The sequence below is a fragment of the Pristis pectinata genome, chromosome 13 (genome assembly GCF_009764475.1).
Source record: "Pristis pectinata isolate sPriPec2 chromosome 13, sPriPec2.1.pri, whole genome shotgun sequence".
Taxonomy (NCBI): Eukaryota; Metazoa; Chordata; class Chondrichthyes; order Rhinopristiformes; family Pristidae; genus Pristis; species Pristis pectinata.
Window position 1 is genome coordinate 246287 of NC_067417.1, and position 24567 is coordinate 270853.

The following is a 24567-nucleotide window of genomic DNA, read 5'->3' on the forward strand; positions in this document are numbered from 1 at the left end:
ACTCAAGTGACTCATTTGATCCTAACTGCCTATACCTGATATCTGCTATCTTCTTATTCTTTACCAGAGCCTCAATATTCCCTCGATAACCATGGTTTCCTAAACCTGCTAGCCTTGCCTTTTATTCTAACAGGAACATACAGTTTCTGTACTCTCAATATTTCACTTTTGAAAGCCTCCCAGTTACCAAGCACCTCTTTGCCGGAAAACTGCCTATCCCAATCCACGGACATAGAACATTACAGCACAGTACAGGCCCTTCAGCACACAATGTTGTGCCAACATTTTATCCTGCTTTAAGATCGACATGCCATAACAGGCTACAAGACGAAGTCAGGCTGCATAGCTAACAACAGCGCATCCCTTCCTGATGAACTTAACACATTCTATGCAGGTTTTGAACAAAAAGGAAATGGATTGTCACCATCCACTCTGACAGCCACCAACGCAGCTGAACCTGTGATCACAGTGGAGGATGTAAGATCAGTCTTCTGCAGAGTGAACACGAGGAAAGCACCTGGCCCAGATGGTGTCCTGGGCCACATGCTCAGATCTTGTGCTGATCAGCTGGCAGAAGTATTTGCGGACATATTCAACCTCTCCCTGCTTCAATCTCAGGTTCCCTCCTGCTTGAAGACCACTATCATCCCAGTACCAAAGAAAAGCAAGGTAGGCATGCCTCAATGACTACCGACCAGTGGCTCTGACATCCACCATCATGAAGTGCTTTGAGAGGTTGGTCATGGCACGCATCAACTCCAGCCTACCAGACAAACCTGGAACCCATTGCAATTCGCCTATCAGCAAAACAGGTCTATAGCGGATTGCATCTCCCCGGCCCTACACTCACCTCTGGAGCATTTGGACAGTAAAGACACATACATTAGACTATTGTTTATTGACTACAGCTGTCTTCAATACAATAATCCTAAGCAAGCTTGTCACCAAACTCCGAGACCTAGGACTCAACACCTCCCTCTGTAACTGGATCCTTGACTTTCTAACAAACAGACCGCAATCAGTGAGGATAGGCAGCAATTCCTCCAGCACGATTATTCTCAACACTGGTGCACCTCAAGGCTGTCCTCAGCCCTCTAATCTACTTCACTCCCTATGCACTCATGACTGTGTGGCCAGATTCTGCTCTAACTCCATCTACAAGTTGCAGACGATACCACCGTTGTAGGCCGTATCTCAAACAGCGATGAGTCGGAGTACAGGAAGGAGATAGAGAGCTTAGTGGAATGGTGTCATGACAACAACCTTTCCCTCAATGTCAACAAAACAAAAGAGCTGGTCATTGACTTCAGAAAGGGGGCGGTGTACATGCACCTGTCTACAGTCAATGGTGCTGAGGTCGAGAGGGTTTGACAGCTTCAAGTTCCTGGGAGTGAACATCACCAACAACCTGTCCTGGACAAACCACGTGGATGCCATGGCCAGAAAGCTCACCAGCGCCTCTACATCCTCAGGAGGCTAAAGAATTTGGTTTGTCCCCTTTAACTCTCACCAACTTTTACCGATGCACCATAGGAAGCATCCTTATCAGGATGTATCACGGCTTGGTATGGCAACTGCTCTGCCCAAGACCGCAAGAAGCTGCAGAGAGCTGTGGACACAGCCCAGCGCATTACAGACACGAGTCTCCCCTCCTTGGACTCTGTCTTTACCTCTCGTTGTCTTGGTATAGCAGCCAGCATAATCAAAGACCCCACCCCACCGGGGACATTCTCTCTTCTCTCCTCTTCCATCAGGCAGAAGATACAGGAGCCCGAGGGCATGTACCACCAGACTTAAGAACAGCTTCTACCCCATGGTGATAAGACTATTGAACAGTTCCCTTGTACAATGAGATGGACTATGACCTAACGATCTACCTTGTTGTGACCTTGCACTTTATTGCACTGCACTTTCTTTGTAGCTGTGACACTTTACTCTGTACGGTTATTGTTTTTTTTTTAACCTGTACTACATCAATGCACTCTGTACTAATGTAACTGCACTGTGTAATGAATTGACCTGTAAGATCTGTTTGTAAGACAAGTTTTTCACTGTACCTCGGTACAAGTGACAATAATAAACCAATTACCAATATCTAACCCATCCCTCCCACATAGCCCTTCATTTTTCTATGTGTTTAAAAGTCTCTTAAATGTCCCTAATGGATCTGCCTCCATCACCTCTACCAGCAGTGCATTCCACACACTCACCACTCTGTGCAAAAAAAAACTTACCCCTGACATCCCCCTTATTTCTTCCTCCAATCACCTTAAAATTATGTCCCTTCATGTTAGCCATTTTCACCCTAGGAAAAAGTCTGACTGCCCATTTGATCTATGCCTCATTATCTTGTACGCCTCTTGATAAAGTCACCTCTCATCCTTCTTTGCTCCAAAGAGAAAAGCCCTAGTTCACTCAACCTATTCTCATAAGACATGCTCTCCAATCCAGGCAGCATCCTGGTAAATCTCCTCTGCACCCTCTAAAGCTTCCACATCCCTCCTATAATGAGGGGACTAGAACTGAACACAATACTCCACGTGTCGTGTAACCAGACTTTTATTGAGCTGCAATATTACCTTGCGGGCTCTTGAACTCAATACCCCAACTAATGAAGGCCAACACACCAGACGCCTTCCTAACAACCTTATCAACTTGTACAGCAATCTTGAGGGATCCTATGGACATGAACCCCAAGATCCCTCTGTTTCTCCACACTGCTAAGAGTCCTGCCATTAACCTTGTTTTGCCTTCAAATTCGATCTTCCGAAGTGTATCACTTCACACTTTTCCAGGATGAACTCCATCTGCCACTTCTCAGCCTAGCTCTGCATTCTATTAATATCCTGTTGTAACCTACAGCATCTTTCCACAACACCACCAACCTTTGTGTCATCTGCAAACTTACGAACCTACCCTTCCACATCCTCATCCAGGTCATTTATAAAAATCAGAGAGCAGGGGTCCCAGAACAGATCCCTGTGGAACACCACTGATCACAGACCTCCAGTCAGAATACGCTCCATCTACCACCACCTTCTGTCTATGGGTGAGCCAATTCTGAATCCACACAGCCAAGTTTCCCTGAATCCCATGCCTCCTGACTTTCTGAATGAGCCTTCCATGAGGAACCTTATCAAACACCTCACTAAAATCCATGTACACCACATCCACTGCTCTGCCTTCAATGTGCTTTGTCACATCCTCAAAGAAATTCAATCAGACTTGTGAGGCACAACTGACTGTCCCCAATCAGCCTGTGCTTCCCCAAATGTTCATAAATCCTGTCTCTAAGAATCTTCTCCAGTAATTTGCCCAACACTGAAGTAAGACTCACTGGTCTGTAATTCCCAGGGTTATCCCTACTCCCTTTTTTGAACAAAGGAACATATTTGCCACCCTCCAATCATCTGGCACTATTGTACACTAAATGCATCAACCTCCAACCTATCACTCGGGTTCCCATTCCCCTGCCAAACTAGTTTAAATGCTCCCTAATAGCTCTAGCAATCCTGCCCGCAAGAATGTTGGTCCCCCTCCAGTTCAGGTGTAACCTGTCCCTTTTGGACAGGTCGTAACTTCCCCAGAAGAGATCCCAATGATCAGCAAATCTGAAACCCTGCCCCCTGCACCAACTCCTCAGCCATACATTCATCTGCCAAATCATCCTATTCTTACCCTCACCGGCACATGGCACAGGCAGCAGTTCAGAGAATACCACCCTTGAGGTCCTGCTTTTCAGCTTCCTACCTAGCTCCCTATATTCTTTCTTCAGGACCTCATCTTTTTCCTACCTATGTCATCGCTACCAAAATGTACCATAACTTCTGGCTGTTCGCCCTCCCCCTTCAGAATGCTGTGGACCCGATCTGACATCCCTGTCCCTGGCACTGGGGAGGCAACATACCATCCGGGAGTCTCTTTCCCGTCCACAGAATCTCCTGTCTGCCCCCCCTTACTATTGAATTCCCTATCACAACTGCTCTCCTCTTCTCCGCCCTTCCCATCTGTGCCACACAGCCAGGCTCAGTGCCAGAGACCTGGTCCCTGCGGCTTTCCCCGATAGGTCATTCCCCCCGACAGTATCCAAAGTGGTACACCTGTTATTGAGGGGAACGGCCACAGGGGTACTCTGCACTACCTGCCTATTCTCCGTCCTCTCCTGACAGTCACCCAGCTACCTGCCTCCTGCAGATTAGGAGTGACTGCCTCCCTCTAACTCTCATCTATGAACTCCTCATTCTCCTGAAGGAGCTGAAAGTCGTCCAGCTGCAGCTCCAGTTCCCTAACATGGTCTGTAAGGAGTCCACAGTGATGTGGAACAGGGGCCTTTCAAGTTGAGGAAGTGAAAGAGAACACTGTGGGACAGAGTGCTTTGTAATTAGGGGAATGGGATTGTTCTTTGCAGCCACAAGCATGAGTCCCAAAGACTGTGCTGCCTGCCCAATGCAGGGTTAAAGAGGAACCAGGAGGGAGAAGGGAGAGCCATTTGCTGGTGTCCATGTGGGGACCAATGACCAACAGTGGTTATGCTCAAGGCATGAAAATCATATATCCTGAGCTATATGCAAATTGACAAAGTCAATAAGAGAATTTAACCCATGGTTCAGAGACTGGCGTGGAAGAAAGGTTTTTCAATTCCTGAGGCACTAGCTCCAGTGCTGTAGGAGAGAGCTGTTCATCTGTGACAGGCTTCACTTAAATTGGGCTGGGACTGATGTCCTCTCAAATCAAATAGGTAAAGCTGTAGACAAAGCTTTACATTAGCAGCAAGGGCAGGAATTCTGACGAGGGAAAAGTTAGGGCACTAATGGACAAGACAATAGAGCAAGGTAGCAAAGTGGGTAATGATACCCAGCCCTGTCAGGAACAGACAAACAGAAATAGATGGCTGCAAGTCATTACAGAGCCTGCTGCAAAATTACCTAGATTGTGAGTTAAACACTCCAGGAGTTTAACTTTTAGAAGAGAAGGAAAATGAGTTGTCCTGATATTAAAGAATGGAATAAAGGCAGTGGAGATGAAGGATATTAGCTCAGAAAATTAAGTAGAATCAGTTTGGGAGGAGATAGAAGACAGCAAGGGGCAGTAAATGTTAGTGCGAGTTGCCTATAGCTCCCCAAACAACAACACTGGAAGATTCCACAGTCCCCGCACTGGACTCAGCCAATGCAGAAAACCAGAATTGATCTAAAAGATTGTCCAAGGAGGAAGAGAGCGGTAGTGAAACCCCCTGTACATGAATAACCAAGATTTAACATCCAGGCACAGTTTCTAAATAGGAAGACAAAAGGTATTAGGCCTTTACTGCAAGAGCAATTGAGTACAAGAGTAAAGATGTCTTACTGAGATTATACAGGGCTCTGGTGAAGACATAGAACATAGAAAAAACCACAGCATAATTCAGGCCCTTTGGCCCACAAAGCTGTGCCGAACATGACTCTACCTTAGAATTTACTAGGCTTATCCAGACCCCTCTATTTTTCTCAGCTCCATGTACTATCCAACAGTCTCTTAAAAGACCCTAGCGTATCCACCTCCACCACCATTGCTGGCAGCCCATTCCATGCACTCACCACTCTCTGAGTAAGAAACTTACCCCCGACATCTCCTCTATACCTACTCCCCAGCACCCTAAACCTATGTCTTCTTGTGGCCACCATTTCAGCCCTGGGGAAAAGCCTCTATCTACCAGACCAATACCTCTCATCATCTTATACACCTCTATCAGGTCCCCCTCATCCTCCGTCACTCCAAGGAGAAAAGGCCGAGTTCCCTCAATACTTGGAATATTGTGCACAGGCCTGTTCTCTGTATCCAGAGCATACACTTGTAATAGAGGAAATGCAACAAAGATTCAGCAGACTGATTCCTCGACGGGGGAGGTGTGGAGATTGTCCTACGAGGAAAGATCAAGCAGACTGGGCCTATACTGTGGAGTTCAGTAGAATGAGGGGCAATCTCATTGAAACACAAAATATAGTATCTGACAAGGTAGATGAAGAGATGAATTCTCAGACAAAAGAGTTTGGCCATTCAGGACTGAAACTCGAGAATAGTGCAAATTCAAGGAATATGGGGTTAGTACAAGAAAGAGGGCACTGACACAAAAGACCAGCTATGATCTCATTGAATGGTAGATCAAGCTAGAGGGCCTAAATGGCCTACTTTATCTCTTGTGTTTGATCTGGGTGTGAGCAAAGGTCTAGACACAGTATCCAGGGACACAATTAGCAGTCAGATGGACGTATAAAATGACTAGAGAAGGCCAGCATGGATTTGTTGAAAGTAAATCGGATTTAACGATGGGTGAGAGTAGTGCAGCAGGGGAGAGCAGGTCTCTAGCAACCTGGGTTCAATTCTGACATCTAGTGCTCTGACTGGAGTTTGCATGTTCTCCTATGACTCTATGGATTTCCTCAGGGTGATCTGGTTTCCTCCCACATTCCAAAGATGCGCTGGAAGTTTAACTGGCTATTATACATCATCTAGAGTAGGTGGATGGCAGGAGAACTGTGGGGGGCGGCGGGGGGGTTAATGGATGTGAAAGACAACAGGCTACAGGGAAATGAGCGGAATGAGATTAGTGGGATTGTTCCAAAAGTTGAATGCTTCCTGCATCATTAGGAAATATGAAAAAATGAAAATTGAAGCTTTTGATTAAGTAATAAAAAAAAGTCAGTTGATGTGGTATATATGTGGACTTCCAAATGTCATTTGTCATCAAGATTGAAGGCACTAGAATTAAAAGGACTAGGAAACAGTAGCTGCAAAATATTTTTCAGACCAGAGTGAAGTGTACAGCAGAGTTCCCTAGGGTCAGATACACTTGGGCCATTACTTAATATACATTACTGACTTACTCAGGCATACAAAACTTGCAAATATGCAAACATCAGAAAGTTGAACTTTGGAGGTCAGTAATAGACCTGGTAATGCTACTGCATTTCTCAGCACGACTTCAGTAAAGATGCATTGCCTTACAAAATGATTTCAAGAATGAAGAACTTTAGTCACTTGAATAAAGTGGACAAAGTGGGGTTACAAGGGAATCTGACAGGCATTTAAGATCATGAAGTATCTAGACAGGAATTATTCCCATTGGCAGAAGAGTCATGAATCAGGGTAAAAGAATTAAGGTGATGAAGGAAAAGCTTTTCTATGCAGCAAGTGAATAGGATCTGGAAAGTACAATCAGGAATATATCAAACTATTGCAATGAGAATTGTGGGTGTGTTGAAAGGTTACAGCGAGGGAGTATATAAAGATCACAGATGTGATGTATATCAGAATACTGAGTGGTGTGTGATATACTAGAATGTACAGTAAATACATTAGTGAGGGTGAAACGTAGTTACAATGTTAAAGTATTGACACACTTTTTTCTGTTTTAGTGAGAGCTGCTGAGATTCAGAGCATTATGAAGTATACCAGAGTGTTAGCGTAAAAGCTGAAAGTTTGTTATGTTGAGGGGCATGGGTTGTTTCAGTATTACAACAGGTGCAGATTATCAGTGATAACTCTGGGCTATATCAGAAACAAAGGTTCCATCTGTGCCGAAGAACAATCCAATTTGTCCCACTCCCCTGCAACTTTTTGTTCCTTTCAAGTACTTTTGTCAAATTCCCTCTTGAATGCCATGATTGCACCTATCTCCATTACCCCAGTCCCTCAGCAGACTCCAGATCAGATCCACTAGCTGTATAAACCAGTTGTTCTCTTGTTCTCAATTGTTCTCAAAAGTGTCACTTTGCCAGCTATCCATGTCCTTGACCCTTGCACCATGGGAAGTCTCTCTCTTAATTGTGTGTGGACCCTTCGTGATTATAAATACCTCCCCAGATACCATGAAGTCACTGTTCCAAACAGAACATTACTGCTTCTTCAGTCTATCCATGCAATTGAAGGCTCTTATCCCTGGAACCACTCCATTTAACAACTGTACACTCTCCAGGCCTTCATACCTTTCTAGTGGGGCAGCCAGGACTGGACACCATATTCCAGTTGTGGCCCAAAAAGCATCTCAAAGGGTCATTGTAACTTGCTTGCTCTTCTGCTCTGTGCCTTTACTTATAAAGCCCAAGACCCCAAATGCAGATACAAAATGGAATCTGGTCCATTTTTTTGACCAGTCTGACACTTGATTATTTATGGAGTTTAAGATAACCTGTTCTCCGGATCAGACACTGTCAGGTTCCTTGTGATATAGCACATCTTCAGTGGAAATGTCTTGCTGTCTTTGGCACTGTGATTTGGAGAATCAGAGGAATCACCTCCCAGATATGGAGACTGAGGTATCAGACTGTCCCACGCAAGGTCTGCAATCAATGAGGGCTTTTTAAAGTATTGCGTCACTTCTTGGATATAAGTAACTAGAAGAAAAAAAATACAAGTCAAGGAAGGAGAACTAACAAACCAATCTTAGCAAGTACCCATGCTGTACCAGTAGGTGTGATTAATCACAAAGATCTATTATTGTGAAAGCTCTAACGCTCTGGTATATTTCATGACCTTCATTAACTCTGAATCTCAGCACTCACTTTCTTTACTAAGCAACCTACAATAAAGCTAGTAAACAAGTGGAGAAAGAGTGGAGTCTGCAAACACTGTACGAGCAACGTGTAATCATTCTGCCACTCTCAACTGTGCCGTCAAATGTCAGGGCCTCGAGTTCCAGAATTCCTTCTCTAACCCCTCCAATTTTCTTCCTCGCCCCTTAAAACCAGCTCATCAATTTTGATGTGAAGCATCTTGGTGCATTTAACACCCTGAAGTTGCTACACAAGTACAAGCTGTTTTTGTACAACAGTAAGACTGGATCTGGATCCTTACCACCTCTGACAGATCTCCCCCACTCCATTAACCCAGCATAATTTGAATCTTCATTGCTTCTAATTTATGTCTATCCTTTGTCATGTACTCAGGATGTCGTCTTCATACAACAAGATCAACTTGCTTACTCACCCTTGCCCGATCCCCCCCCCCACCTCACCCATTCCATACTAGTCCCCATTTTGCTGCCTTCTGTTCCTCTTCTCCCTCAAAAAAACTTGGAAATTAAAATCCAAGCTTCAAAAGGTATGTGTGATGGAGAGAGATAAAATTATACATGGGGCAATCCACCCTGCCCAGAGACTACACCAGTTGAAGAAGGGCTATCAAATCTATTCCCACTTGCCAGCAGCCCTGCAGATCACAACTCTGCAGGTACACTTTAAAGTGCCTTATCTGTGTAATGAGGTTTGCTGCCTCATCACCCCTGCAGCCAGTGAGTTGCACACACTTCCACTTGGGGTGAAAAGCAGTCTTTGTGCATCTCTGATCCTTTAAAACCCCACAGCAGAAACTCATTACTCAAGGAAGACTTTGCATATTCACATCTTTATGATAAAGTTTCAATGAAAAGCACACAAGCAGGCAGAGCTCAAATCCAGCTGCTTTTTTAAAACTGCAAAAGATGTTCAACCCAGACTTGGAGCTTTCTACCTGATATGGATCACTGTAACTTGCACTTTTACAGATCTGTATCACAACTTCCACAAACCACAGGTTCATGAACAGTGGCGTCAACCGGGACAAGGACCTGAATCAAGGATACCGTACTGCTTCAAAATGCAGCAAGGAACCAGTAAAAGCAGCAGTACATATACAGTACAAAAAACTAAACTGTCCAGATCAAAAACACACTGATGCCTAGATCTTTCCACAAGTTACAGTAAAGTGGAGAAAGTCAGATAAGAACCAATACAGACCACCCATTCCAAATAACTGCATCAAATATTTTTTTGCTTAAAATATAGAGTCATAGAGCAATATAGAATAGATAGAGACCCTTTGGCCCAACCAGTCCATGCCAACTACAGGGCCCACGCAGTTAGTCCCGATTTCCTCTAAGCCCCACCCCTCCATGTACCTATCCAAGTCCTTCATAAATGATACTATTGTACCTGCCTCAACCACTTCCTCTGGCAGCTCGTTCCATATACTCACCATCTACTGTGTGAAAAAGTTGGCCCTCCCAAAATCTTGCCTCTCTCACCTTAAATCTATGTCCCCTAGTTTTGAACTCCCCTACCCTTGGGAAAAGACTATTACCGCCCACCTTATCTATAAGGACCTCGCGTGGCCAACTTCTCCCTATAACTCAGGCCCTCTAGCCCTGGGAACATCCTCGTAAATCTTTTCTGCACTCTTTCCAGTTTAAACCACATCTTTCCTATAACAGGTGACCAAAACTGTACACAGTACTCCAACTGCGGGCTCACCAATGATTTGTACAAATGCAACATAATGTCCCAACTCCTATACTCAACCCTGACCGATGAAGGCCAGTGTGCTTACCACCTTTTTCATCACCGTCTACCTGTGACTCTGCTTTCAATGAACTATGCACCTGTACTCCGAGGTCCCTCTGTGTCATTATACTCCCTAGTCCCCTACCATGCATAGTACAAGTCTTACACTGGCTTGACTTTCCAAAATGCATCACTTCACACGTATCGGTATTGAAATCCATTTCCCACTCCTTGGCCCACTTCCCTAACTGATCAAGATTCCCCATGATCTACGATAACCTTCTTCACTATCAACAATACCTCCTAATTTCGTGTCATCTGCAAAATGTCATCCCAAAATGAAATGCAATCTGTTTCAAGCAAGCAATGGCAATGTCAGCTGGGTGACAGTTAGATGTAACACCAAACAACCATGTCAAGCACAGCATGAAGTTCCTGTCTCCCATACAATGGGCAGTCACACAAGATTCAACAAAAACTGAGGCTCAGACTAGAGTGCAGTAAGAGTGCTGAATTGTTCAAGCAGTGCAGGTGGAACAATGGTGAGGGAAGGAAGGGAGCAAACTAGAGACCTTGGCCATAACCTTGTCACTAAAAGCAAGCATAGACACCAAGCAACAATGGACAGAACTGAACATGAAGGGTTAAATTCAGCAAGAGGGTGATGGAAGGCAAAGAGGAACAGGAAATGCACCCTAATCTAGAATCAGGATCAGGTTTATTATCACTGACTTACATGTCATGAAATTTGTTGTTTTGCGACAACAGTAGAGTACAAAGACATGAAATAACTATAAAGTACGAGAAACAATAAATAGGTACAAGGAACAAAAAACAAGAATACTCTCACGGTGGCCAGATTCTGCTCTAACTCCATCTACAAGTTTGCAGATGACACCGCCGTAGTGGGTCAAATCTCAAACAACAGTGAGTCGGGGTACAGGAAGGAGGTAGAGAGCTTAGTGACATGGTATCACGACAACAACCTTTCCCTCAATGTCAACGAAACAAAAGAGCTGGTCATTGACTACAGGAAGGGGGCAGAGTGCACGTTACTGTTTACATCAACGGCACCGAGGTCGAGAGGGTTGAGAACTTCAAGTTCCTAGGAGAGAACATCACCAATGGTCTTCCTGGTCCAACCACGTTGATGCCATGGCCAAGAAAGCTCACCAGCACCTCTTCCAGTTAAAAACAAGAACAGTAGGAGTGGGGAGAGCCAGCCTTGGATAACTAAGGGAATAAAAGAAGGCATCAAGCTAAAAGCTCATGTATACAAAGTCACCAAGAGTAGTGGGAAACTGGAAGATTGGGAAGACTTTAAAAAGCAACAAAGAACCACTAAGCAAGCAATAAGAAAAGGGAAGATAGATTATGGAAGTAAACTAGCACAAAATATAAAAACTGAAAGTAAAAGTTTTTATAATAATATAAAGCCGAAAAGGGTGGCTAAAGTGAATGTAGATCCCTTAGAAGATGAGAAGGGGGAATTAATACTGGGTAATGTGGAAATGGCCGAGGCCTTGAACAACTATTTTGTGTCAGTCTTCACGGTGGAGGACACATCTAACATGCCAAAGAGAGATGTTATGGTTGCGATGGGAAGTGACGACCTCGATACAGTCACTGTCACTAAAGAGGTAGTGATGAGCAAACGAGTGGGTCTAAAGGTAGACAAGTTCCCGGGTCCTGATGGGATGCATCCCAGGGGACTGAAAGAAATGCAGGAGGTTATAGTAGAGGCATTTGTGATAATTTACCAAAATTCTCTGGACAGGTCCCAGTGGATTGGAAGACAGCGAACGTCACACCACTGTTTAAAAAAGGATGTAGGCAAAAGGCAGGTAACTATAGGCCTGTTAGCTTAATGCCTGTAGTTGGGAAAATGCTTGAAGCTATCACTTAAGGAAGAAATAATGAGACATCTGGATAGAAGTGGTTCCGTCAGGCAGACGCAGCATGGATTCAGGAAGGACAGGACCTGTCTGATAAACTTACTGGAGTTCTTTGAGGATACAATGAGCACAGTGGATAGAGCGGAACAGGTGGATGTTGTATACTTGGATTTCCAAAAGCGTTCGATAAGGTGCCACATAAAAGACATCCGTAAGATAAGGGTGCATAGAGTTGGACATAATATTAGCATGGATAGAAGATTGGTTAACCAATGGAAGGCAGAGTTGGGATAAGTGGTGTTTCTCTGGCCGGTAATCAGTGGTAAGCGGAGCGCTACAGGGATCAGCCTGCAACTATTCACGACATAAAAGAGGGGACCGAGTGCAGTGTATCTAAGTTTGCTGATGATACTAAGTTGAGTGGAAAAGCAAATTGTGTAGAGGATGTGGAGAGTTTGCAGAGAGATATAGGTAGGTTAAGTGAGTGGGCAAGGGTCTAGTAGATGGAGTACAATGCTGGTAAATGCGAGGTCATCCACTTTGGAAGGAAAAACAGAAGATCAGATTATTTAAATGGTAAAAAGATTGCAGCATGCTGTTGTGCAGAGGGGACTAGGGAGTGCTTGTGCATGAATTGCAAATGGTTGGTTTGCAGGTGCAACAGGTTATCAAGAAAGCAAATGGAACGTTGGCTTTCATTGCTAGAGGGATTGAATTTAAGAGCAGGGAGGTTATGCTGCAACTCCACAGGGTACTGATGATGCTGCACGTGGAGTACTGCGTGCAGTTCTGGTTTTCTTACTTGAGGAAGGATATACTGGCTTTGGAGGCAGTGCAGAAGTAGTTCACCAGGTTGATTCTGGAGATGAGGGGGTTAGCCTGAGGAGAAATTGAGTCGCCTGGGACTATACTCGCTTGAATTCAGAAGAATGAAAGGGAATCTTACAGAAACGTATAAAATTACGAAAGGGATTGATAAAATAGAGGCAGGAAGGTTGTTTCCACTGGTAGGTGAGACTAGAACTTGGATATAGTCTCAAGATTCTGCAGAGCAGATTTAGGACGGAGATGAGGAGGAACTGCTTTTCCCCCAGACAATAGTGAATTTGTGGAATTCTCTGCCTGGGGAAGCAGTAGAGGCTACCTCATTAGATATATTCAAGGCACCACAGATGGATAGATTTTTTTTTTGCATGGTAGGGGGAAATTTAGAGTTATGGGGAAAAGGCAGGTAGGTAGATCCGAATCCATGATCTTATTAAATGGCAGACTGGGCTCAACGGGCCAGATGGCCAACTCCTGCTCCTACTTCTGATGTTTTTCCTCAGAAGGCTAAAGAAATTTGGCACATCCTCTAACCCTCACCAGTTTTTATAGACGCACCACAGAAAGCACCCTATCCGGATGCATCATGGCTTGGTACGGCAACTGCTCTGCCCAAAACTGCAAGAAAGTACAGAGATTTGTGGACACAGCTCATCACATCACAGAAACCAGCCTCCTTTCCATGGACTTTATCTACACTTCTCACTGCCTCGGTAAAGTAGCCAGCATAAACAAAGACCCCACCCACCCAAACATTCTCTATTCTCCCCCCTCCCATTGGGCAGAAGATACATAAGCATGAAAAAGCACATAACACTAGGCTCAAGGACAGTTTCTATCCCGCTGTTACAAGACTAATGGTCCCCTAGTACAATAAGATGGACTTTGACCTCACAACCTACCTCATTATGGCCTTGCACCTTATTACCTGCCTGCACTGCACCTTCTCTGTAATTGTAACATTTTATTCTGCACTCGTTATTGTTTTCCATTGTACTACCTCAATGTACTGTTGTCATGAAATGATCTATGTGGATTGCATGTAAAACAAAGCTTTTCACTGTACCTCAGTATATATGACAATAATTTACCAATTTATTTACAGAAGAACAAATTGATCATTGGGAGGAATGTTTAACGTGTTCAGTCCCAAACAACTGTCAGGACCTAAAATCATCGAAAATTTACAACATGAAGCCATTCAGCCATCATCCTTGTGCTGGTTGAAAAAGAGCTACTCAGTGTAATCCTGCAAGTCAAGCTCTTCCAAGTGCACATACAAAATCTTTTTAATATGCGATGAGCACCACAGAGCACTTCAGACCCTCACCAATCTGCTGGTTGAAGAGATTTTTCGTCATGTACTCTCTACCCTCAGCCAAGGGAAAAAACTTCCTTCTGTTTACCTAGGCCCATAAATTTTAAATACTGTCTCTCCACACCCTACCCACTTCCAAAGAAAACAGCCTGGCAACAACGCCCCAGCCTGGCAACATCCTTGCGAATATCACTGGACCCTCTCTGGTGTCATCACATCTCTCATCTGGTGACCAGACCTGTACACAATCTTCAAGCTGTGGCTGAGCAAATAATATACATAATTCTATCATCTCATTGCCCTCATTTCTATACTCCTTTACAACCTACCTGCTATCTTTAATGGTTTATGGACACATACTCCAAGGTTTCCCAGTTCCTCCACACCACTCAATATCCTGTCATTTATCGCATCTTCCCTTAATTGGCGCACCTCCCAGTCTCTGCATTAAATTCCATTTTCCACTATTCTGTTCAACTGACCAGTCCAGCATTAACGACTTAAAAGTTGAAAGCTTTCCTCCTCCCTACCAACTATAGCGTTACTTTGAATCATCCAGAAACATATCATGGTCACTGCATTTGAGTCTGCGTACAAAAGACAAGGTACCAAGAAGAGCCTTGAGGAACCCCTTTGCTATCTATTTTCCGTTGAATCACACATACCTTTCATTCTTGACCAGGCTATTATGTCTGGTCATGTGAAAAAGCCCTATGAAATCTATGTACATTGCATCAAATACATTGCCCTCATACAACCTTCATGTCACCTCCTCAAAAAATTCAACTTAGTCAGAAAAGGCCCTCCCTGAACAAATCTGTGTTGACTGTTTTTGACGAATGTCTTTCCAAATGAAAGTCTATACTGTTGCTCAGAATGGATTGCAATAATTAGCCCACAATTGAAGCTAAACAAGTGGCCTGGAAATACTCAGCTCATCTTTTCCTCTTTTAAACAAACATGTCATCTAAAACAAAAACATACAAATTAGCAAGAATATGCCACTCAGACCCTCAAATCTGTTCAACAATTCAATAAGATTATGGTTGATTGTAACCTCAACTTCAAAATCTCCGGCAACCTTTCACCCCTTCCTTATCAAGAATCTATCAACCTCTGTCATAAAAATACTCAAAGGCTCTGCTTCCAGCATCTCCAATGACCCTCAACCCTCAGAGAAAGAATTAGGCCTTATTGGTGGTTATTGTGCCAGAGAAGTGGTCGAGGCGGGTACAATTGCAACATTTAAGACATTTGGATAGGTACATTGAGGGGAGGGGCTTGGAGGGTTATTGGCCAAACCCAGGCAACTGGGACTAGCAGGGAGGATGCTGTGGTCGGCATGGACGAGTTGGGCCTTAGGGTTAGCTGAAGGTCCTTTTTCTGGGCTGTATTACTCTACGACTCTAAATGGACTGCCCTTATTTTTAAATAGTGGTCCCAAGTTGTAGATTCTCCCACAAGAGGAAACATCCTCCCTCAGCAGTATGCCTTAGGATCTTATGTTTCAATAAAGATGCCTGTGACTCTTCAACACTCCTACAGATACAAGTCTGTCCAACTTTACTTTGTGTGGGGTAGTTGTCTTGGGTATGTCCAACAAGCCTTCTCTGAATTGCTTCCATTGCATTAATACCCTTCCTTAAGGAGACCAACACTGCACATAGCACTCTTCAATTTCTGGCTAGCATTACCTCACATCCTAATTTTAATTTCCTCATCAACTTATTAGTTATTCTTTGCTGTTTTCTAAATTCTGTCCAATCTTCTGACCTGACAGCTGGGACCATTCCGGTAGCCAGCGATGATTAGAACAACAGAGCCTCTGTAGTTTTCTCCCTCGCTTCATTTAACAGCTTGGCAAAACTTCATCTAGAATCTTGACAATCTACCCATTTTCCAAGAAATTAATCTTTCATACTTCCTTTTTTTTTTACAACATTTATCCCATCCAATATTTCACATACTTCCTCCTCAACTGTTCCCCTCTTTAGTGATTACTTTGCAGCTATCTTTACTAAGAACATTAAGGGCAATCCTCCACACACAGATTAGCTTTGTTCCCGAATACCCTACTCTTTCCCAGGTTAACCTTATTCTTTGGATTTTATTGAATTCTCTATTTTCCTAATTTCTCCACTTCCCTTTCTGCAGTATTAGGACGTCAGTATCTGACCAAGGATATGCCTCATTGTACCTTCTTTGGACCTTGACATTCAGGGGGTTCAAGACTTGGCAGTCCCGCCCAACCCCCCCCCTCCAACCTGTGGAATGTCTGACATTGCCAAAACTGATTCACCATCAAGTAACCAGCTCTAGTCTGTATTCACTGAGTTTCTTCTCAGTCTAGTAAAATTAGCTTTACTCTTATTTGGATCTCTTACTCCTATTTTATCTTTGTTCTCTTCCTTAACCACGATAAACCTTTTTGTAATCATATGCAAGGAGGAGCTACCAACCAAGTTTCCCAAACACCCCAATTCCAGGGAAATTGCTGCCAACAAACAGGACAAAATCTCAGCTCTCTTCTCAGAGTTACAACAGAGCAAGCTGTCTGACTGCAGTCTGTCTTGTGTGTTTGTGGCCTAGATAGTCAGCACTGTCAGTCATTTAGCCACTTCAGTTCCTCTCCAAACAAGCCAGCAACTGAGATGCTCATGTTCAATGACCACCCTGACAGGAAATACATTCTCATTTTATTTTAAAATCTATTTCCTGTTAAATTCAATCCTCGACTGCAACTAACCAGAGAGCTGCCACATCCAAGGAATGCACTTCAGTTGAACATGACCAATTACACACTGAAAGCATCTTCATCCTGTGCATTCTGAACACAGTGTGAAGCTCAGCTTTCAGTAACCACTGCGCTACAAATAACCTGACTGACTCTAGTCAGTGGGAGATGAATGTAGGAGGTATGCTTAGCAAATTTGCAGATTTTTTTTTATTCAAGGGATGTGGACTTTGCAACCTGAGCCAGTAGTTAGTTGTCCATCCCCAACTGCCCGAGAGATGGTGGCAGTGATCTGCCTTATTGAACAGCTGTTGTGCTTGAGGTGTAGGTATACCCACAATTCTGTTAGGGAGAGTTCCAGGATTCTGATCCAGTGATAGTGAAGGAACAGCGATATCTGACATGAAAATTAGTGGTGGTGCTGGTAGAATAATCATAGTCAAATTTGTCATATGCACCAGTACATATGCACAGGTGCAATGAAAAACTTACTTGCAGCATCACAGGCACATAGCATCGGAAAAGCAGCATTCACAAGAGAAACAAATTATACACAATTTTTACAAGAAAGAACACAATTAAAACAAAGAAGGCCATTTTAGTGCAAAGTGATCAAAGTGGTCATAGTGCTGCTAAACATTGGTGATTAGGGTTGTGCTGGTTGGTTCAGGAGCTGAATGGTTGAAGGGCAGTAGCTGTTCCTGAACCTGGTGGTGTGGGACTTCAGGCTTCTGTATCTCCTGCCTGACGGTAGCTGCGAGATGGCATGGCCCATAGGTTGGGATCTTTGATGATGGATGTTGCCTTCTTAAGGCAGCATCTCCTGTAGATACTACCGATGGTGGGGAGGGATGTACCCATGATATATTGGACTGAGTCCACTACTCTCTGCAGCTTCTTGCATTCCTGCACATGCAAATTGCCATACCAGACCATGATGCAACCAGTCAGAATACTTTCAATAGTACAACTGTAGAAGTTTGAGTGTTCAGTGATAAGCCGAACCTAAGAAAGTAAAGACACTGTCGTGCCTTCCTTGTGATTGCATCTATGTGCTGGGCGCAGGACAGATCCTCCAATATGTTAATGCCCAGTAATTTAAAGCTGCTGACTATCCCCACCACCTCTCCCCTAATGTAGACTGGTGCATGTTTGCCCTCCTTCCCTTCCTTTCTTTACAGACAGAAAGCAGAGAAGGAATAAATGGGTTATTTTCAGGTTTGGACATTGTCCCAGCAGTTCACAAACCATATCAATGATTTGGATGAGAATGCTAGAAGAAACAAGACTAGGCAGAGGCTCTGCAAGCCTGCATCAACATTTAATTTCATAATGGCTACCTGACACTACGTTTCACTCCCTCCCCATACTCCATCTCCTCTTCAGTTTAAATATCTGGCAATTTGAGTTGATGTAAGTAACTACAGGTCAATGAGCCTTACATTAGAGGGCAGCAGATGTTGTCTACATGAACTTCAGCGAAGTTTTTGACAAGGTTCTGTGTGGTAGGCTGGTCTTGAAGGTCAAGGCAATGGGATCCAAACTGAGCTGGCTAATGGATGCAAAACTGACAGTGAAAGGCAGCAGCAGATTAAGATGGAGCGATCTCTGCTGGGGCTTTTGTTGTTTGTGATATATATTAACAAGTTTTCAGATGACATGAAAACTGGTGGTGCTAGCGAGAAAGGTTGTCTAAGGTCACAGCTAGATATAGATCAGTTGGAAAGTTGAGCAGGGTGTTAGCAGATGGAATTTAATTCCAATAAGTGCAAGGTGATGCACTTTGGGAAGTCAAATAAGGTTAGGACGTGCACAATAAATGGTAAGACACTAGAAATGTTGATGAACAGAGGGACCTTGGGGTCCAAGTCCACTGTTGCTTTAAAGTGGCAATAGAAGGGTAGATAGGGTGGTGGAGAGGTCATATGGTATGTTTGCACTCATAGGTCGAGGCAAAGAATATAAAACTTTGGATGTTACAAAACACTGCGTAGGTCACATATAGAGTACTGTGTGCACTTCTGGTAGTCACACTATAGGGATGTGCTGGAGAGGGTGCAGAGGAGATTCACCTGTTGCAAGTAGTAAAGAGATTGGATGAACTGGGCTTGTTTTCTCTGGAGCAAAGGAGACCGAGGGGGGTGACCTGAAAGAGTCATGTAAAAGTATAAACAGAGTAGACAGAATCTTTTTTCCATGGTGGGGGTGTCAACAAGAGGGCATGAGTTTACTATGAATTTTAAAGAGGATCTGAGGAGCAAGGAATGTGGGCGCTATCTGGAACACACTGCCACAGGAGGTGGAGGAGTCAGATACAATCACCATGTTTAAGAGGCACTTAGACACTGAAACAGACACAGCATAAAAGTATACGGTCCTAATGTGGGCAGTTACTGAGGAGCAAAACAGCCAGCGTGGATGTAATGGGCTGAATGGGCCATTTCTGTGTTGTACAGCTCCATGAGTCTACCTCTACCTGCACATCTCTCTGGGACAGAGAATCCTTAACAGTCAAACCCTCAAGTTGACTGAGGGATTCTGCCTCATCCCATCTTAAATCAGCAATGCCTTATTCTGAAAGAATGTTTCTCTTTCCAGAAAACCCCACAAGGGAAAACAACATCCACTGTTTCGTTGAAACTAGAGGACTCAATACTAAAAGGGTACAAGAACAGAGCAATTTGGTGACTTTTGTCACAATTCCCACAAACACCAGGGCAGGTTGGAAAAGGTGTCACAAAAATATACAGGTTCCTGGGCCTTCGGTGATTCTTCACTGAACACTGGTTCAGCCACAGCTGGAGTACTATGTCCGGTTCTGGGTGCCATGCTTTAGGAAAGATGTATAAGATGTGAAGGCTTTGGAAAGGGCGCAGAAGTGATCTACCAAAATGATTGCAAGGATAAGGGACCTCAACTATGTCAATGAATGCAGTCATTCTGAGGAATCTGATAGATGTATTTAAAATCAAAAAGGATATAGACAGATAGCAAGAAGTTACCTTCACCAAAGGAAACTTTTTGGTGAAGAAGTTCAGAAGATGGAATGAAAGATTGATTAAAGAAACAAAAGCAGTGTAGATTGTTTTATTCTCCAGGATCTGGAATGCAATGTCAGTAGTTGTGGAGATAGATTTAAATGTGCGCCAAACAGAAAGCCCTATTTCTGCCGTGTCACTAACAGATCTGGTACAGACTTGGCAGAACGAAGTCTTCTCCCGATTCCAAGGACGTCTAATTTTTTTTTAGACAGTGTCTTCTCTGAAGTGCCCACACAGAACCCAGTGGTATTTTGATAGTGAAACAAGATAGCAGCACCAAGGTTAATCAGCGCAAGACAAAGTCTGTCAAGATAGAAGTCCTTCTGTCCTCCTGACTACTCAAATTGCCTCATAATCCAAGCACGTTACTCCCTGGTCTGTCTGTTACATTCCCCACACCAATATCAGGCCAGATAGATGCTTCAATCAGTGCCCAACTGGCCTTCAATACAACTGGCTCCGCAGCACAAGGTTCTTCTGAAGGTTTTCAGTGTTCTCAGCTCGACCCATAACTGCAAGACCTGCTGAGCTGCTTTTCAGCAATGTTGGGAGCCGTTAGTGGAACCACCAGTAATGTGCACTAGAACAGAGCCCATCTCTCTCCTTGCACAGCTTCACTAGTCTATCGACAGCAAAACCAGCCAAGAAACTAGAGTCAAATACCAACAGGACCAGGGGATCGCAGGACACTGATCAAAGATGCACAGAACTAAAAGGAACCACACAGCAAAAGCTTTCTTTCAAAACTGCAGAACTTGCTGTCAGCACTCCTTCCACCTGCACACTTCACAAACACAACCAACCCAACAGCACAACGTGAGATCCTGCAGATACTCATTTGCTCTACCAACATTGCAGCATAAAACAGAGCCCATCTCACTACTTTATCCCCTAGCACAGGACAGAGCCCATCTCACCCAGGGATCAGAGCCACAAGATACTCAGCCAACACCTCACCACCACCAAGGTCAGGCTAACAGTTCACTGGTTCCTGCATTTTCTCTCCCTCCTTTCTCAAATAGTGGGGTCATATTGTTACCCGCCAAATAAATCAGCATCAAGATCAGCACAACATTATGGGCTGAATGGCCTTCCAGTATTGTACTATTTTGTGTTCTAATTTGTAGATATCATTCCTAAATCTGCAGAATTTTGGTAGATGAGGAGCACCCACTATCTCTAAAGCCACCTCTTTCAAAACACCGGGATGTAGAATAATACTAATTTCAATAATTTCCTCATTTGCGCTAGACCTCTGGCTCTCTGGGATATTTTCTGTGCCTCCTGCTACAAAGACATGGGGTCCATTTAATTACGTTGCCATTGAAAATTCACCCATCTGTATCTGTTGGAGACCCATGTTTGCACTTCCTATCGTTTTCCCTTTTACACACTCAGAAATTCTTATAGCTACTTTACTCATTTACTGCATAATTCAACTTTCCCCTTATGAATTTCTTGGTGATGAGCGAATTCAACAGCTCTCTCAAGACTCAGACTTGCTACTTTTTAAGCAACTTTATAAGCTTTTCCTTTAGATTTAATACCATTCTAAACTTCATAGAATCATACAGCACAGAAATGGACCCTTTAATTAGGCCCAATTCTCCCATTCTGACCATAATGTACACTAATCCCATTTGCCTGAATTAGGCCATATCCTTCTACGCCTACAACCAATTCTTTCATTTATTTAATATCCCGAAGTCTATTGAACTTAACAACTGGGCCTTCACAGACCTGCAGGGAATCCCAAAAGATTGAAAATCTTCCAAGTGGTTCCTCCTCCTCTCAATTCTAAACAATCTAATTCTTAAACTGTAGTGGCCGGTTCTGGATCCTCTCAATTCTAAACAATCTAATTCTTAAACTGTAGTGGCCGGTTCTGGATTCCAAAACGTAAAGAAACAGCTTTGACCAGAAACATACCAACAATCCACAGGAACAATCCCAGAATTAATAGAACTTTTGTGGGTTTCGCTTCGGCAGGCGTCAGGACTTCGGAACAGATAAATTTTTCTATTTTTTTTAAATAAGGTTTTTAGTATAAGGTTTTGTTTTATAAAATAAGTTATATAAAAAAAAATTGTAAGTTCTCATTGAGAATAGTGGGGGCTGGACTGTGTAGGCGCCTGACATCAGCAGGTAAAGCGTGGGCAGTTTTAAAAAGACTGCCATAAGCAGCAGGAAACGTCAGAACGGGCAGCTGAATGAGAGGGAGCAGAGAGTTTTGGGCTTTGGCATAAAGGGACAAGGCAGGTGAGTAGCTGGGAAGTAGGTAAAGGTAAGGTTTACCTGTTATAAATTTTTTAAGTAGGAAAAACTAGGAGTAACTAAAAGAATTAGTTCAGATGGAGGACATGGTGGTGTGCTGCAGCTGCTTGACGTGGGAGCTCGTAGACCTTGCTGTGGTCCACGATGGCCACATCTGCAGTAAGTGCTTCAGGCTGGAGGAACTTCGGCTCAAAATTGATGAGCTGGAGTTGCAGCTTCAAACACTGCGCAGCATCAGGGAGGGAGAGAGTTATGTAGATACTGTACATCAGAAGATGGTCCACCCCCCCCCCCCCCCCCCCCCCCCCCCCCCCCCCCCCCTTAGAGCAGGTACTTCTGGAGTCCAGGAAGTAGATAGAAGGGTGACTGTCGGGGAGAGAAAAGGAAAAAGAAAACGAATAGGCAGATAGTGCAGAGGACCCCGGGGTCTGTTCCCCACAATAGCAGGTTTTCCACTTTGGAAGCTGTGGAGGGGGATGACCTGCAGGGGCCTAGCAGCAGTAGCCAGGTCTATGGCACTGGGACTGGTCCTGCTGCTCAGAAGGGAAGGGAGGAGAAGAGGAAGGCGGTAGTGATAGGGGACTCGATAGTCAAGGAAACAGATAGGAGGTTCTGTGGCAGTGAGCATGAATCCCGGATGGTATGTTGCCTCCCAGGTGCCAGGGCCCGGGATGTCACTGATTGGGCCCACAAGATTATTGAGCGGGAGGGAGAACAGCGAGTAGTCATGGTTCATGTTGGTACCAATGACATAGGTAGGAAGGGGGATGAGGTCCTGAAAAGTGAGTTTAGGGAGCTAGGCAGAAGGCTGAAGAACAGGACCTCAAGGGTGGCAATCTCAGGATTGCTGCCAGTGCCACGTGATAAGTAAAGGTAGGAATAGAGGAGATGGCAGATGAATGCGTGGCTGAGGAGTTGGTGCAGGAGGGAGGGTTTTAGATTTTTGGATCATTGGGATCTCTTCTGGGGAAGGTGGGATCTGTACAGAGAGGACAGGTTACACCCGAACCTGAGGGGGGCCAATATCCTTGCGGCTAGGTTTGCTAGGGTGGTTCGGGAGGGTTTAAACCAGTTTGCGAGGGGGAAGGGAACCAGAGGAGTAGGTCAGAAGAAGGGATGGGGAAAAGTCAGATCTGACAGGTAGAGAGGCTTTGAGGAAGGAGAAGCAGAGCACAGGCTATAAAAGTAGTAAGGTGGATGGGCTAAAGTGCCTTTACTTAAATGCAAGCAGCATCAGGAATAAGGGAGATGAACTGAGAGCTTGGATAAGTACATGGGACTACGATATTGTGGCTATTACAGAGACATGGCTAACATCAGGGCAGGAATGGATATTGAATATTCCTGGTTTTCAATGTTTTAAAAGGGATAGTGAGGGGGGAGAAGAGGAGGGGTGGCGATATTGGTCAGGGACACTGTTACAGCTGTAGAAAGGGTGGATAATGTAGAAGGATCCTTTCTAGGGTCAATATGGGTGGAAATTAGGAACAAGAAAGCAGTTACTCTACTGGGAGTATTCTATAGGCCCCCCGGTAGCAGTAGGGATACTGAGCAGCAGATTGGGAGGCAGTTTTTGGAAAAATGCAAAAATAACAGGGTTATTATAATGGGAGACTTCAACTTCCCAAACATTGATTGGCACCTGCTTAGTGCCAAAGGTTTAGACAGGGCGGAGTTTGTTAAGAGTGTCCAGGATGGATTCCTGACACAGTATGTCCACAGGCCGACTAGAGGGAATGCCATATTAGATCTAGTATTAGGTAATGAACTGGGTCAGGTGACAGATCTATCGGTGGGTGAGCATTTGGGGGACAGTGACCATTGCTCAATAACCTTTAGAATTGTCATGGACAGGGAAAGGAGCAAAGAGGACGGGAAGATATTTAATTGGGGAAAGGCGCGTTATGAGGCTATAAGGCGAGAACTTGAGAGAGTAAATTGGGCTGACATTTTTGAAGGGAAATGTACTCTGGAGATGTGGTCGATGTTCAGGATCTTTTGCAGGATGTTAGGGATAAATTTGTCCCGGTGAGGCTGAGAAGGAGTGGCAGGGTGAAGGAACCGTGGGTGACAAGAGAGGTGGAACAACTAGTTACGAAGAAGGCAGCAGCATACATAAGATGTAAGCAGCAAGGATCAGACAGGGCTTGTAAGGAATATAGAGTAGCAAAGAAAGAACTTAAGA

General features: G+C 44.1%; 1 protein-coding gene across 1 annotated transcript in view; it reads right to left on the minus strand.

The window, feature by feature from the left end:
• The window catches only part of LOC127577449 (beta-2-syntrophin-like), a 51197-nt gene that overhangs the window by 21663 nt on the left and 4967 nt on the right, over positions 1-24567 (minus strand). The window contains 1 exon segment of the mRNA XM_052028670.1: positions 8168-8372. Coding sequence (XP_051884630.1) covers positions 8168-8372 — 205 coding nt within the window.